The 17,823-nt window shown below is 37.9% G+C and overlaps 1 protein-coding gene across 1 annotated transcript in view; it reads left to right on the forward strand.

Annotated features, from left to right (window-relative positions):
- The window catches only part of DHRSX (dehydrogenase/reductase X-linked), a gene marked incomplete at its 5' end in the record, with an annotated part of 174,787 nt that overhangs the window by 96,715 nt on the left and 60,249 nt on the right, over nucleotides 1-17,823 (forward strand). The window contains one exon of the mRNA XM_085321598.1: nucleotides 17,498-17,599. Within this exon, the coding sequence (XP_085177724.1) occupies nucleotides 17,498-17,599 (102 nt within the window). The remainder of the gene's footprint in view (nucleotides 1-17,497; nucleotides 17,600-17,823) is intronic.

Raw genomic sequence — 17,823 nt, forward strand, 5'->3', positions numbered from 1 at the left:
TTGTGTTAATAGAAGGTGATTAAAGAACTTGAAGTGAATAATTTACCACTAATTAAAGTATTCCAACCATTAAATTAATTTACAAAATTGCCATTGTATTTTCACTCAACATTATGAACAAGAGTTCATAATAATTATTTGTCATAGATCAATTTTAGCATTTCAATAGAGAAAGAATTTATTACAAATGTATATAATTATTTTGCAGCATTTATTCTTTCTAGCTAAACTCTGACAATTTTGCTTACAGAACTGTTTGAAACCTTAGGTTCAGGCAGCTCTCAAATGCTCAAATAGCACTGAATGCTTTCTCCAGTACTACCAAAAGCTAATGCTACATTTTAATGGATTGAGAACAGAGACTGCTGCAATAAATGTGATATATGGTCACAAAATAGCTCATAGGTTACAGCTACATCTTTGCATGGTCCAATGACTTTTTAATACTTTTTCAAAATTCATAACGAGTTTTCCCACTGCATTCTTTCTAGGTAGATTGGATAATGTAATATGAACTCTGAATAAGAAATTTTTCAGTTCTGTGCTTTGTTTTAAATTTGATAGTCTTACCATTTGTCATCATCGTGGAGTAAGTATTTGTATCTGTCAGGTCATCCTTGTACACATTAGTATTCTATCTACATYGTCTTGAAAAAATGCAGAGCTGTAGACAGATAACTGAAAGACATAGCATTTGKCACACTAATGTGTTGTTATTTGACTACTTTGATTTTTGCACATGGTAGCGCCTGCTTTGCTTCAAAGAAGCATTAAACTCTAACTGCAATAAGGGCCTAAGGGAGTCTATTTATAGGAGAAATCACAACTTTTCTATTCTTTTCTAATAGTGTGATGTTTTAACTATGTAAGTAGTGTTGCATGATAACATTTTCTGACTCATTTGGACTCTTAGGTCAGGATTTTTCATGACTCATAACAYTTCTAGGATTATCTCTTATGAGGCTCTTGGTCCATGTTTTCCTTTCCAAATGTTTGAAAGGAATAAGATCTGCTTAAACGTGAAAGTGATAAGTTTTGGTCACTTGGGCAGTATTAAGGCTTTTGCTGCTGCTTCCAACAAGAAGATGAATGATGTTGAGAAGCGCACATTTTAAAAACATTTTTCTCATTTATTTGTATTCTAAGGAAATTAAGTTGATACAGCTATGTATAATCTAACCTGAGTGAAACCTGAGGTTTCACTAAACCAGATATGCTGTTTGGCCTGTATTTTAGTTTGGAGTTACAGTGGTAGAACTTTAAATTGTATTAAGACTTTGATTCTAAATCTAACTTTTCTTCTTCCATCTTGCTCATGCTTTTTCACAGCACTGCAGCTTTCAAGATTTTTACCTCTGATGTGTTATAGAATTAATATGACTTAACATCTTTACAAAGAATATTTCTAAAAAAATCTYACATTGAGTCAAACTGTTTTTAATAAGTGTCTTTATCAGATGCTGACCATAGTATAACAGAAATTCAGCTCATCTTTGAGATAACACAGATATGTTCTTGAAATTGTATAAATAGCAGTCATAATATTTTTTTCTTGTGTCAAACATCAGTTTTGTCCTCTCCATGCTGGTGATCTATTCTGTTTCCCCTTCTGTAGTTTAAACAAATATATATGGTTAAAAGTGACAGATTTCTGAGTCTTTGATGTTTATCCTCAGAATTAATAAATGACATAGATTTTTCTTGAAATGTGTATTTGCAACCAGTAGGATTGCTTCAAATGTTTCATAAGTACTAGAAACATTCTCTTTCCCCTTCTTTCATTCTCCTTTCACTGAAAAGCTTCAAAAGATAGAATTCTATTTGAAGGAGAGAGATATAACTCGTGTTCTCCCTCTGCATTCATAGGCAGAAGCAGATTTTAAAAAGTAGCTGAAAGAATATAAATATGAAACTGTACCAGAGGGAAATGGAAGAGAAGTGACACCAAGCGGAAAAGATATTACTCAGGACTTCTGCTTCAGGCTAAGCTGTCCTGCCACTTACTATGCAAAATGCACCATAATCCTAGTCCCAGGAAAAGAACGGGAAGCATAAACCAGTCATTCCTAAGAGCAAGCTCATTTCAGTTATAAAATGTACTAGTCAGGAGTCCAAATGCCAAGGAGAATATGAACCTGCTCTCATTGTGGGCAGAACTAATTTAATAAAGCTAGAAGAGCATGGAAGGACTCTTTGCTCTAGGAATAGAGTACAAATATCTCTTCCTCAAAGTCATCAGTAGAACATAACTTGCAAATTTTAGAATCCTCATAGCTTGATTGCACATTTTTTGCTTTTTAGTGTTTGCTGCTTACTCCAACTGAGATAAGGAATTTATTAGCTCGATATTTTATCTACAATTCTCAGTGATAAAGTAGGTGGAAGCACTGATAATTATCAGAATTCTTYTTAGACTGATGTGCAATTGCTTGAGAGATTTTTGCAAGCAGTTTCACATTAAAATAGTATAAAATCATAGCCGTCACAGCTTATATAGAGAAAGTGTAATTGCTTTTATGTTAAGGAAATACACCTTAAGTAACTATGATCAAAAAGGGCCGATCAGARCTAAAAAATGTAGTAATTTGGAACAATGCAGTCAAGAATCTTAAAAGGTTTCTTTTCTGTTAGAAATTTAAATCTCCTAAAAAGCATTGCCACGCTGTAACAAGTCCTTTATTCCACAAAAACAAAATGATGTGGAAAATGAATGTTGTCCTCCAGCAAAATTACATTTCAGGTTGCCCAAATGTCTCAAATTGTTTTCTTTTCTCTCTTGGTCAGGCTTCCCTTTCTTCCTCATTTACTTCACTGAAGCAAAGGCAAAGAGATTTCTTAAGAGAAAAAGAGTGGAGTTGTTTCCAAACTAGGGAAAGGAAATATAGATGATCATTTTACTTTTTTCTTCATGACATCAAGAAAGGGTGTCATTTTGCTTCGCCTCTTTCTTCCTGGGGTGAATGGATGGATGTTATAAAACAGAAGTGAAGGCTGAATACTGTGGGAAGTCATCCAGACAGACTGTTTAAATGYGTATTATGGATGCACGTGCCTATCAAAAGGCCGAAAATTACAGCTTTCTCACTATAAAGTCCTGAAAATTGTAAGATATGTTATTACAGATACTGAACTAGCTGGGTAGAGTCAGATGAAATTGCCTGGATAATATCAGATAGGTCTATACTCAGGAAATACCAAGAAATCTGCAGCTTATCAATTTAAATATTTATCCAAGAAATTACAGAAGGGAACAGAGAAATTCTACAGTGGTTGTCATGAATAATTCTGCACCCTCTTGTTTATCACCCAGTATAACCACTGTTGTCTTAATTTCTCATTAGAGGAAAGGAAAATGCAGCCCTGGCCATACAGACTTTCTATAGCTAAAAATCTATAGATAACTTGCCATTCGGAGAAGAAGTAGCATCTTTGTTTCTTGCTAGCTTCCCTCATCTAGAAGCCCATCCAGCTGTGCTGTAGCTCATCAAGAAAGTATAGGTTCAACTCAATAATCAATAGTGTTAGCATCATGCTTGTGTCTCATGGGAGACCAGAAAGATGTGTCATACTAGTGCTGATCTATGCAACACTCCTGCAGGATTAGGCTCTCTCTTTGCTAGCAACCACATTCTATAAATAGAGGCCATTTCAGCCATTTCTACCTTTTCTTTCAGCTTCACTATCTGTAGGCTGTATGCTTATTTATTTAGATTTTTTTAGATTTTGAGGTGACATCTKCCTGAAATATAATCATCCCTCTTTAATTCCGGGCATCATTTTGAACCCTTCTGGCCTCACTGGAGAGAGAACGTTGCTTGCCAGCTCTTATGTATACCTGGTGCGTTGAGCCACTGTGCTGTACCTGCAGTGTGGCGAGAGCTGTGACCTGCAGTTGTGCAAGGGAAAGTAGAAGATGATGCTTCAGCACAAACTTCCTGAAAGAAGATTCTTTCTTGAGGTTGTGAAGAGAGGATGAGGGAATAAAAAAGGGAGGTGAAGCAAATATATATGAAGGAAGATTGGATGGCAATTAATTCCTCCTTTGATGATTTTGGAGGCTGGACAAAGGAGAACATTTAGTTTCCTACATCCATTCAAGCTCTGGAGATCAGGAATAGGCAGAAGAGGAGTACAGGGTGCACAGAGTCCCTTAGWAGAGTGTCCTGATGTTTATGAGAGCTAATATTTGGACTCAGAGAGTATTTTAAATCCAAACATCATTTGTGTCTTAGAGCCCTCTCAAAGCCCAAGTGGTATCTGAACATTAGCCTGTTTACATTCCACTAGCTACCACCACTGTTACAGTGCAGATGGCAGCATGTCTGCCTTGGGGTATGACTTGTAATAGGGAGYGAAGGTCTGCAGTTGCCAGAAACTGAATTATCAACAGTGGAGAGTCTGAAAAAGTAGAAAAATTAAATAGAGATAAATCACAGCRTGCCAATGGCTGCCATCCAAGTAGTTTGAAAGAGCCAAACAACAAAGCAGCCAAGCTGCTAATCCAAATATATAATTTATCCTTAAATTATTTGGTGCTCTACCTGCCCATTAAAAATGTGTTCATCCAGAGCTTTATATACAGCTTTAACCACATTTACCTCAGTTCCAGAAATAGTGACTGAAGAGATCTGTGACTCTTTTATGAACTAACGAAAGGAAATGCGCAACTCCTGTGCCTGTGAGTGAAACCAGGCCTGGACCGTTGTTCTGTTTTAATGTGGCCACCGCTTCACCGTTGGTGCTGGGGAAAGTCTGCTGCACCAGCTTTTTCCCAGGCATAAGTGACCTATTTCCCCAGGCGCGGGATCAGCTGCACTGCCTGTTCTTGGGTGAGGGAGGGGAAGCTGGAAGGTGCTCATCAGCAGCTGCCTTTTGCACCCCAGCCTGCACCAGAACTGCTCGTGCAATGCGCAGGGGGGAGTAGGAGGCTTTATTCAGTCCTCTGCAGATGTGAGTTGAGCTGAGTCCTAAACATAGACTTAAAGAGGTACTATGGTGGGTAAGAATCTGCTAAAAACAGTCAGTGTGGTTTTCATGTGTTGTAGCATGCTGCACCAAAATTTTGCATCAACACTTTTTGATCTTGCAGTTCTGCTAATCCGGAGCTCAAAGTAATTCAAAATGCAGCATTCAGATCCAGGCCTGCTGTTAAACTTAGTGTGCTAGAATACCATATTTTGATTACGTAAAAGTTATTATTTGATTTCATTCACAATATGTGGGGTTTTATCTTCCCCAGAAGTGCAAGTTTGGCATTAAGCAGAAAACAAAAATCYTTGCTAAGTGTTTAGATCCAGTATACCACCAGTTGCAGGTCCCTACTCCCATTCTTCATAATTTCAGGGATCACAGCTACCACTGCATTAGAAATAATAATCTATGGTGAGGAGAATTTCTAGCTTCTTCATTAAACACAGATAGTACATCAAAAAGTGTAGCAAGAATAATTTCATACATTATTAATTCCCTGCAAAGGATGTAAAATTTGAAAGAAGCCTCATCTTTCTGAGCTTATGTAAGGTAACGACTAGAAAAATCCAATTTACCTATATTTAAGTCATGCTCGGTTATAAACAGAATTTATTCTTTCTCTCTGCCCTCCCTTAAAAGCTTGTCCCTGAAGCGTGCAAACCAAGGAAAAACAGTGCTGTGGCACAGACTTTTTTTACCTACTGCTAGTTTCCTCCCTGCTAACTAGACAGCAGATGTACACAGAAATAGATGCATTCATTTGTTACGCTTTCTACTATAGCTATTCTTCTTTGCTTTCCAATCCAGCAAGCTTAGCTGCCATCATTGTAGTATCACTAATGCATTTTTCCTTACCTCGCTCCCCTTCTACAGATGAGAATTGAGGCGTTGGGGAGGAGCCTTCTCCTGCAAAGCTASGATGTTCCCTGAATTCACAGTGGAAAAGAGAGGCTCCTTGAGGGGCCAGGACAGAACATCTGATCTAGTTCATACATTATTTCTAGGGAAAGCAGGTGCTCATGCATGCAGTTGTGTTTCTCTCTCATGCAAGCTGCTTTCTTTCTTTAGTGATCTTGAAAGTGTGCAGTTTATTTGTCAAGATGCCAAATAATCCAAACAAAAATGAAATGATCAAAGCTAAAATACACCAGAAATCTATTGAATTAATRTATTTGGGTTCTAAGAGAGCTGCTTAACGGTACCTACAGTGAAAGGAGGAAAAAGGAAGGATATATTTCAGGTACTACTCAATTTTATATTTTCAGAGGGTGAATAGCTCAGGGGAAAGACAGAGGGACTCTGAAGCTTTGAGACTGACAGTTTAGATTTTTCTGAGGTCAGCAACAGTCATAACTACGAATCTTGTGTGCCTTGAACTGGTGGTCTCAAGCTTCCTGTAAGGGGGTCTTCTGTGATTAAGGCCAACTTTTTCCAAAGCACCTAGGGGAATTAGTAGCTCAAATCCCCCTTGCAGAAGTAACCTGAAATTAGATCCATGAAGGGGAATTCAGAAAGGCTACTGTAGTGAGACCTGGGGCTTGAGCACTTTTGGGGTGAGGATGCCTTATAAGCCAGAGATCTTGTGTACTGTCAGCACCCCTCCAGGAAGGCAGCTAGTGCCTCAGACACCATGCTTTTAAAACATGTCTTCTGGCTGCGTATAAGAAGAAAAAGCTGGGCTACTCCTTCTGCATTCATGCATACTGGGGATGGGAGGTGGTTTTGGATCTTTTGTATTGRCCTTGAAGACTTATTTAAATCAGAGATAGGGGAAGATGCGTAAAAGAAAGGTGAGATTTCAGGCACAGCCATCTCTTTGGCATCTCCTGCTGGTCATTACCTCTAAACATTAAGCAAGCTAATGTTAAAGTTCATGATGGCTGTTATGTACTTAATTTCTATGCACCTAAGGCACAGTATGCATTGTATTTTCTCTGTCCTGGATTTACAAATTCCCCTTTGAAGTCAGGTGCCTGTATGTGATGCATTTAGCAGACCRTTTTCCTAAACACTTTTAAAATTTTATCCCTATATCACAGATCTCACAAAAATATTTTTTTATAGGTTTAGCTGATGTGAATATCACAATATAGTTCAAAGATTRCATGGGAATACAAAGACTAACCTGTACAGGTAGTGCTTTCTCTAGAGCTGGAAAATAAAGGGAGGAATAAAGGGCAGTGGGAAAGACGTGTCATTCACAAGCCTGATTTTTGAGCAGAAGAAACACTTAAGCTTCCATTTTTGTTCACCTAACACCTTCCCTGAGCTGTACCTTAAAAGATATTTTTTTTTCAGAAAAAAAGATTTTTATATGATTAACAGTACCTGTTTCTTTCCTAAATAGTCCTCAAATGAGAGTGTAYCCTTTCCAGCCTGACATATCCTGCCCACAGATATTTCTTTTTTTTAACAAAAAGAAGATTTTCTGCAAAATATCTACTGAAAATTGGTAGCAGCATGAGTTGATACTGGACAATACACAGGACTCGTGTTCTCGAGAGTGAGAATTATTCAAATGTCCGACAGTCAGTTTGGCTTCAGGCAGAAAAAGATAACAGAAACTCTGTTATTTTTYTCTGAATATTGAGATGCAGAAAAAGAACCTTCTGTGACACCTTGTTCAACCAATCTGTCTTTCACTGCATGAAATTCCATGTCAGTATTAGCAGGGAACTGTTATGAAATATAATTGCTTTGCATTCCCATCACTAAATATGGACAAGGCATTAGAGTGTAATGTTAAAAATAATGGAGAACCAGAGAGGGAGATGGGAAGAGAAGAAAAGTAAGTAATAAAACAAGATGTGGAGAAAGCAAAGGTCTAAGTTTTCTTAAAGCTAARTTGATCTGAAAAGAAAGAAGCAGCTTTATTGTACACATACATTCCTGAAAATAATAAGAAATATTTATCTGTATATAAAAAAGATGAGAAAAGAAGTAGAGTCTAGTGTACAGGTTGGCTTCTGGAGTAGCRGTCAAGAGTTCTATTTTTGGCATTTTTGGCACGTTTTTTTTCCTAGCACTTTTGCTAGGTGGTAAGATTTCTGCAGCAGATTAGTAGATGCAAAAGCCTTATGATTTACAGAGCAGCTGCACAACTGCCAATTCTCACCTGGGATGCACAGCTATGCTGTAGTTATTTTAGAAATGATAATGTCTTCTTGCACAGTTTGCTTAAGCTCAGTCTCAGTTATGTGATATACACATATAACCACACAGCACAAATACCATAACTATCATTACTTTCTTTGACTATCAGGATCCCTTCATCAATTAGAGTGTGCAATGATATCTCAATTTTTATGTCAAGAAGTCACAGTTATTTCAGAGGCATTCATAATACGAAAGGAATTTAAACGCCCCCTTCAAGACTCCTTATCTTTTTCCAGGATGATTTTTTTTTCCTTTTTTTTCTTTTTTTTTTTTTTTTTACCAGCCTATCTGTGAGGCTTTGGCAAGATCGTTCTGGATGTTCTCTCTCTCTCTCTCTCTCTCTCTCTCTCTTTTTTTTTTTCCTAATCTTGAGTACTGTGAATAACATTGAGTCATCTGCAAGCATGCCCAGTTCTCTGGGTTTTCTTACTTTTTCTATTTGTTCATTATTAATTGAATCTGAAGGCTGGGATTCAAATCACCTCATTTTTCAGGTTTACAATACACAGGTTTAAATCTGAGTCAGTGTCCCGAAGCTTCCTTTGCAGTCTATGGAAAGAAATAAGCAGTTGTAGGACATGATTCATCTTCCCTTAACTAGATTTGTGAAACAGGTCAGATGAATCATATGATAGAAGCCCTCGACAGTCCTAAGCCTGCTTAAGCATGAAAGAGGGACAGCCCAGTGTCAGATCTGGACGAAAGGCAAAACCAAACCTGTATATCCTGATTCTCAAAGAAAAAGATGACAGCAATGCTGCACAAGGTGATTTATGTTCCGTTATCATAACCAAAATAATTTCTCAGGTACGGGTTGGCGTGAGCTGGCTCAAAGAGTTACACCAAYATACCTGTGTGGAAGGAGTGAATAAAATATTATGAAGAAAAAGGCAGCTATCAAGATTGATAGGCCTTTTTTTTTTTTTTTGTCCTGGCTTCTTTCATATGCATCTCTGCGTCCTTCTGCAAAGCCTTGAAATTATACAAGTAGTTCAATTTTTAGGCTTTGCAACCCAAGATGCATTGAAAACATGCAAGCTCACAGCTGAGAAATTTGAAAGGAATGATGACTCCAGTTTAAATCAGTTGAAGATCTGACATCTTTTGTAGGAACACTCTCACTCCCGGCTTGCTGTGAAATACATTTTCATTTTGTCATGTTGCAAAAGCTTTGCTGACTTGATCTTACTTCATAATATACACTGCAGAAAATGCTTTCTTTCCGTTAAAATTCTTTAAGTGGTCAAGACAATTCCATGTTTCTATGGTCTTATAGGACTTGTGGCACATTTTGGGGAGGAATCCATGGGTATTTTACATGTAAAATAAAAAAATTTCCACAGCTCATTTCTTTTATATTTACAATAACCATTTCTTTTAATTTGTATATTTTGAGCTTCACGTAATCATGAGGAACAAAAAGTATCACTGTGAAAACATCATTTTTTCTCTTCCCTATTCCTTTTTGGGCAAATAACTCTGTATTACATCTAAAAAGTTCTTCACTTGAGTTTCATTCCTGATAGAATGTGTCAATATGAGGACACAATAAMGTGTGTTTTATGTAGGTGTTGTGTATTTTGAGGTTTAAAATGAGATATAAACCATGGCCTAGGACTAATGCACTGTAGGAAGTTAATGTCATCTGAGAAGGAAAAGCAAAATATCTGCAATTTACTAAATACAGTGATGGAAAGTGTCAACATTCAGTCTAAAAATCTTTTTTACCACAGAACAAGAGGAAAAAAAAATCTGAAAATGTATCTGTTAACAATGAGGGCACTCTAAATTGTCTTCTGTCTATAAATAATGAATCTTCAGATGCTCACTGTGAGCTCTATTGTCCCCATGAGGCACACGGCATTTATCTGAATCTGTTGTCTTATGTGTAGTCTCTGGTCTCATGGGGGTAGCAAACTAAGGTATGAAGCAGTGTTGCCTTCCTTAGTCTTTGAAAAGAGATTTGAGAAGAGTCTCCACTGCAATGCATTTTTGTGCCAAATAGCAGCTCCAGAGTGAGACTGATGTGGCCCCATTGTCTTCCCTCCACTTCTCCTGAGGTTCTGATGGGCCTGTGAAGTTGCCAAAATTCTATTTGCTTTCAACCTTCACAAAGCACGCCAGCTGATACTAGAAAGGATGGCAGAAAAGGTCTCCAAAGCAGTCGCTCAGTGGAGTGCGAGCCTTCCTACAACAGCAAGTGAGGATGTCAGAAGACTTCAGTAAGAAACCTGGGTGATRAGCATTTAAACCCATGAGGAGAGAAAGGGAGATGACATCTGGTTTCCAGCAGAAGTGAGAAAACTGTGCATATATGTAGCATATTTGCTATTCTAAAAAAAATGATGCCTCCACAGTCAATAATCTGATGGAAATTTTACCCCCTAGAAAGCGAGATAACCGCTCTTAAGAGTTAACTACGGTCTGTTGCTGCTATTTACTTAACTTATACTTTTGAGAAGTTGGTGGCAGTGTATTTCTTTATCTTTTCAAGCTCTGTCCCTGCTGAACAGAAAATAAAAAATACAGCAAAGGACAATTTACATATTGGGAAATTCCTGTGTATGCTATGTGCACAATGTAGGAATTCTGCTAAAATGATAGGATATTTAAATAACATCCCACCTTGTGGTACAAATAGATAGCAAAGTCACATTCAAGCACTTCTGGTGATTTGTATGAACTGCATCCTTTCTATACTATGGCTATGTCACAGTGCTCTGGGAAGGTGCACAGTGACCAGTGAATCCATCCATGGATGCTCTTTTAATGATCTACTATTTTGGCAGCAAGGGGAGCAGCTGGTAGTGGTGGAACTGAAAACACCATTCTCACTCTGGAATTTTGCTGATTTTGATTAATCAATACCAAAGAACAACTGCAGAATTTAACAAGTTAAAAGGGCCAGTGGATGGATCACGTACTTTTCGTATGTAAGGTGAAAGTGGCTAAGCCATATTGCTTCATTTTTGAGAGAGAATTTCTTTTTTATGTTACTTGCTATATCTGAAAGAAAATCTCAAAATAATTTACTACAAGTTGTCACTCTCCCCCCCACCCCTTTCTCTTGGTACAATAGGTTAAATAGTAGTAGGTTCTGTGATTCTGTAATTCTGTAAAGCAACATGGTTAAGAAATGACGCTATTAAATGCTTTTTTCAATTGCTCTTTGAGCAGACAATATTCAAACCATCCTGAGGAAAACAAGCATGAACTTCTAATGTCTGTGAATTTCTATTTATGTATTGAACACCAATACAGCTCTTTTTTTCACTGAATGGGCTGGAGAATGACCAGGCTATTCACAAGGGCTAACATTCGGCACCAGAAGCTAATCTGTTTAGACTGCCTTAGTGGCACTGGAATGGATGACTCAGAAGAGAAGCTGAATGTAGGTGTTCTCATTTGCCTTCTGGAAGACTGTAGAGAAACTTATTTAACTTGAATTGTGAGTGTGTCATTTAATTACCTTACCTAGACTGTATGTTCTTTAAATATGCTCACAATTTTGATCCATGGTGCCGCACTTACACACTTTGCCATATGGATGTACTTTATCCCTCCTTTTCTTTTAATAGCAAATCATAGGCATCTACTTAAACAGTAAATCTATACTRCAGTTATCCAGGGTTTACTATTTCTATTAGCAGTCTGTAAAAGACCAGTGTTCTGAAAAAATACCATAAAATTATTCAGACTAATAGAGGACAGAGGAGAAGACTGGGGAGTGGCTTGTAGGGTACCCAATGAAAGGAACGGCCAACATTTTTGTCCAGATAGGCACGTATTTAAAATAGTTTTCAGAATTAGAGGCCAAAGTTCTGAAGACTGTTGCCATGACCACAGCTGAAATCAAGATGTCATAAGTGTCATTGCATGCACTTGGATTTTCTATGTGTTAATTTCTGTAATATTTAATTCCTGCGAATCTTGGATGCTTACTCAGAATGGGAGTGATTCTAAAGTGCATGTAGTGTACAGGCCAGAAAGGTCATCAAGTGCACAAGTTTGAGAGCAGGAGCATAGCATGAATAGAAAATGCTGTGTTTACTACATTTACAGTGAGTATCTCTCATTGTGCTCAATGTGCAGTTTGATGGTACATGCCTTATTTACCTTTTTTTTCCTAACAATTCCTTTAAAGTAAGCATTCTGTAGTCTTTATCATCATACACATCTATGAGCAGAACTTACACTGTATTAGCCCTGGTCTGTGCAGAAAAATTCTTTTGACAGGAGTCATGGTCTGTCAACAGGGGCTTGTGTGCTTCCACTGATACCTGTTTTGTATACTGATAAACCTCAGGTTTGTGTTAGCTGAGTAAAACTACCATTGCATTTTCCACTTACAGCATTATCACGTAACTAATGCCTGGTTTCTGGCTAGAGTTTTGAGCTCAGCTGGCCAGAATTTCCACCTAGCCAGAAGTTCATTCTCCTCTCTTGGCGGTTTTGATTTAGAATAGCCTTTCTTTGGCTGGAAGGCATATGTAAGCAAATAAGCACAGCTTGTTCAGAAAGATGAGTTGATTCTGGTACTCCTTACACTTTCGGAAGAGGAGGACCACAGTACTTTAGGGAAGAAGAAGGGAGAATACTAAGCTTATTCCTGAAGAGTGGACCAGCTAAAGCCACAGTTTACCAGTGCCAGCAAAGATAGTGCAGTGAGAAAAGGGAAGGAAGCTCCAGTCAGTGCTGCTTTATGTCTTCTCCTCCTCCTGATTCATACTTTTCCTCTCCCAACAATCTTGCACTTCTATGTCAACCTACCATGTTTCTGACAAAGCTTCTCTAGCTTTGCTCTGCAGCATCTATTGATGGCAGTAATTAGGGAATATTTGTCTCATTAAGAGTGGTTTCTGCTAAACATCTTTTGAGCCTACCAGTGCTCAAAAGTATGACCAGTTCTTTCAAGAACAGAACAAATTCTCTCCTTGCTGCTGTGCAGGTGCCAAAGTATAACTTTGTGAGGCAGAAGAGCAGATGAGAGGCTGAATTTCTCGATGCTCCCCATGTGGATATGGCAGACAGAGAACAAWGTCTGTATGGAGCTCTGGGACAGGTTTCTGAGCTTGAATATGTAACTGCTGAGCACCACTTTTGATGATCTTTTCTAGGAAGCAACTCTTGGATCTTGATGGAGAAGTAACTTCCTGCTGATATCCTCAGAAACTGGATAGAGGAGTGGCAGAGCAGAAAAGGAAAAACAGTCTCTATTACTCTATTACTCCTTTTGTAATGAACTATGAAGTCTCAGCTCCCTGGTACAGTGGGAAGAGTGCAGCTTTCTCCAGAATGTAGATTGTGCTTCTCTTTTTAGTATTAACACAGAAAATCAAAGCATGGTTGAAAACTGCTTTGATATTTAGTAATAAAGGAAAGTTGATTTTAACTTCTGATTTCTAGTGGAGCTGTCCATAAGCTGATGGTTAGAAATAAATGCAGAAAAAGAAGTAATGGCCAGGTGGCCTCCACCTTAATCTGATCTAAATCAAAATGACATAGTCTTTGTGGGAGCCCCAACACTGCATTTTTCCAGTGTTCAGCTAATCAATGAATATCTCAGAAGTTTATGGTTACTGATCATTCACCGCAATGTATGTCCATTCTTTTTGTTTCCATGTTTTCCTTCTGCAGTAGACCAAAGGGTCTGTTTCATGYTTTTTATGTCATTGTAGTACAGACACAGAAAAAAATATGCAACAAGAGACAAATATGCTGGCATGGAAAGTAAATGAAGCGAACCCTAGATGTCCAAAAAAGATGTACTAATAATGTAGAGAAGCAGTCAAATGGAAATGCAGTGTGGGAAGTTGACCCCAGTGAGGGAGCGTGGAGGAGTCTGAGAACTCAATGTCTGTCAGACTCTCATAGTGCTGGGGCTCCTGGCTCCCAAGGGTTTGTGGTATCAGAAAACTCTCCAAGAACTTGTCCATCATGTCCTCTGACTTCAGTAAACATAATTAGGTGAGGTGAGGGTGCCCAGTGTTGGAACARGCACTGAAGGTTACAGGGGCTTGGTAGTGTCATCTGCTGTGGGCCACGCAGAGGACTGATTTGCTGTTATTGAGGAGCAGCCAGAAATACAGTCTACCAGCTTGCACATTGCTGCAAAAAAATGCTACAGTAGGGTAAATATATGAGTAAAAGAAAGCAACTGGGCAATGTAGTAACTGTAGTATGGTKTAGTATCACCATATACATATCTATTCATATGTATTTAACACTTAAGTAACTCTAGCCATCCTTTGGAGAATTATGTTCTGTTTACTTTTTATTAGCTAATAAATTTATGACAACTGCGTCCTCAAATTACAGTAAACTCTTTTTAAGTCTTAAAGATTTTAGCCAGCCTCTGACAAAGATRTAGTTGCTTTCTTTCATTCAAATGGTTAGTGAGATAAGAACAAGAGACATATCCTCTAGAGGGAAGAAATATTGGCATGTCTGTCATTCTAGAAGTACCTGAAAGCAAGGGAAGAAATAGAAGAAGGAGGGAGAAAATAGTATAAGTTAGAAATTAGAATATTTGCATAGCTTTAGCTGTGGATATTCTCTGTGTAGATTCTATTCCTAATTTTTATTCATAAAGACATACAGCAAAGCAAAGGAATCAGTTAGTTTTTTAAAAAATTATAACATTATACTCAAAACCAAAATGATCATTATTTTCAGTTAATAGGTACATGAATAATTTGAAGTCTAGTGGTAGACAAACAGAAGAAATAGTTTGTCTAAATATTAACCTTGGTATGTGTTCAGTTTTCATTCTGTTACTGTATATCTTTWTTTTTTGCTCACACCTTCTCTACATAGAAAACTTATTGCTATCATTGTTCCTGAAAGGTTGTTTGAGACACATTGCTTGTTAAAGTTCAAATTTGATCCTATATTCACACAATTAAGTGCTGGGCTTTATTAAACAATATTAAGAAAAAATTACTTGGCTAGTAAATTTGTCCAAGCTTTAGAATATCCTGACAACTGACCATTGACTTTACCTTCTTATTCTTCGCTATGCTATTAAAAAAAAAAAATCCCTCAGACTGTGAGACAAAGAAGAAATTCAGTATCTGTTCACAGCCCTGCAACTGATTCAACACATGACTTGGAGCCATTTTTCCGTCAGTCTCACTGGAATGAAACAGCATCTGAGTCAGTAAGCAGTGAAACCACCTACCTGGTGAAGCATGACACATGAATAAGCATGAATAATGACTTTGGCCATTAATATTTCTGCCTCGTAAGCAAAAAGAGAAGTTTTGGTTTGGATTTGCTTGTTTTTTCTTTACAAAGCATATTCTGATCTTTTGATGAAAATGCTTTTCAAATACCGAACATGATGACAATATGACTTCCAAGCAAGTAAACAAGCTTAGCAATGATAGTATGGCCTCAGCATGCCATTGGTCTCGGCACAATACAGTCATGACCAAAGACAGTGTTTGCCCTGCAAAACTACAGAATTAAGGGATGGGAGAAAGTACTGGTCAGCATTAAAAGCACTTGTCTTGCCACACTAGTTGCCTAACCATAGTCTAAATTGCTGCAGGCATTGCAGGAAAGGACAATTTTGAGGTGAGATGAGAGGAGAGATTAAAATTTAGCTTAGTGAATGTCCGCAGGGAACTGCTTTCCTTGCACTTAGTGGCATTAGCAAAATTTGGGAGAGTGAATAACGCTGCCACAGTCCTCACAGGTGCTGTAGAAGTGGCTGGATCCTGCACAGGGCCACAAAATGCTGGTGATGACAGAAGTCCCCTGTCCTTGGTACCTGGATGATTATTTTTGTATTAAGAGGGACTTATCCATTGGAGGTGTGAGCTGCTGCCTGTTAAGGAGCTGATCTTCCTTTTCTAATCTCTTTCTTGACTGATCTGCCTGAAGAAATAGAGCAACAACAGATTCARCATAAGGATTCACAGAGATCTCTGATCCATTCGTTGTTGCATTAGTTACTAATAAGTTAGTATAACCAGGTTTTGTGTATTTGAGCAATTACAGCATCATTCATGTGATTTTATGTGGCTGCTGGGCCACAAGAAGAATGACCTAAATACCTTTATCTTTATCAGGAGTTTTGCAATTTCTTATCACTTCCAGATGCAGTACATCAGTTAAATTAAACAAAATTGCGGATCTCCTACAGGTCTGTAYGGAGCTCAAGAAATTGTCCAGTCTTATCCATCTGTAAATGTTGTTGAAATGGTACGAGTTTACAGCCATTTAGAAACCAATGCATTGTCTTCAAACTTTTTTTTWAAAAAATGGAGCCTCTTTCTTGTTTATTGAAAATTCTATGCTACTAGATAATTTATATAAATTCACTGAGACAACCTCAATGGACTAATATTGTCTGTAAGTTCTGTACTGCATACAACTGAAGGAAATGTCCTCCTATAAAGGACTGTAATAAGAGCTGAGATTGTCTTGTGCTACGGAGCTTGCTGTTGTTCAGTGCAGGCCTTGCAAAAGTCCTATTGCAAAGACCTGCTGTAAAGAGGCATTATACGTGTGGCTTGCAGGCTTGGCTGTGATGAAGTCGAATATGGTGGGCGCACTGACGGAGAGGGGAAATCAGTAATGGAAAAGGTGTCTTAGTGTAGCCTGTTTACTAAGTAGTTTAATGCTTTTACCAGACAACTGGTGAAACAATATCATGAAAGTTAGGGAGTGAAAACCGAACAACTGAGATGAAGAAAATTTTCAAATATGATGAGTTTAAAATTCTTGAGCGTTATAGGTAATTTTTAATTTTTTAAATTAATTTTTTTTGAATTCCGGTACGAGTCTATGACTAACTAATGCTTTGAATGATGTTTTTGTTAGACATCCATATTCTTATGAAAGAAACATATTAGTGTTAAATGTACTTTGAAATATTGAGCAGATAATCTCGAAAACACATAGGGAGGTATATCTGGCATCAGAGCAACAGGGAAACATTTTTTTGCCCAACATGGCCCCGTTTTACTTCCAGCTGCCATGTCTTGTTCATCTCAACATTGGAGAGCTGCAGCCCTTTTTCCTAAGTGGCAGTGACAGAAACAACCAGTGAGACTTGGACATATTTGCCCTTCTGATACCCATGTTCACCCCCCAACAGTAGCATTCCTCATATTTATGGTGTGAAAAAATGAATAGCTTGAAGATGAAAGGAAAGGAAAGGAAGGAAGAGAAAAAAAGAAGGAACCTTGTGAGGCTAGCCAGCCTCACCTGTAATTTTCAAAAGCACTGTTTATTTTTAAAATCTTTACTTTCTCAGTGACATTATCACAAGGCTCCTTATTGATGTATATAAGTGTATTTTTGTATCACTGTAAATGATCTAACTCTGTTTTGGTTTTGTTCATCTCCTCTTGTTTCCCAGTGGAGTTTTTATACTGTGATTTGGCTTCCATGAAGTCCATATGGCAATTTGTGCAGCGGTTTAGAGCAAAGAATTGTCCACTCCATCTCCTGGTGAATAATGGTAAGTTCTATTTTTTATTCATATATCTGTAGGGGAAGATGTTGAAAAACTGGGCTCTTGCCTGTTACTTCACATTTAAGAGAAATTATCTGAACCAATCTATCCAACAGGATACAATATTAATAGAAACAGGGAAGTCATTTTAAGAGTTAAATTGCATTTCATGAGAGATGGTGGTCAGCTGACTGGACTCAACACTTCAGTGCTACCCCTTCTCATGTTGT

This window comes from Rhea americana, unplaced genomic scaffold (genome assembly GCF_003343005.1).
Source record: "Rhea americana isolate MKP2758 unplaced genomic scaffold, rheAme1 scaffold_7, whole genome shotgun sequence".
Taxonomy (NCBI): domain Eukaryota; kingdom Metazoa; phylum Chordata; class Aves; order Rheiformes; family Rheidae; genus Rhea; species Rhea americana.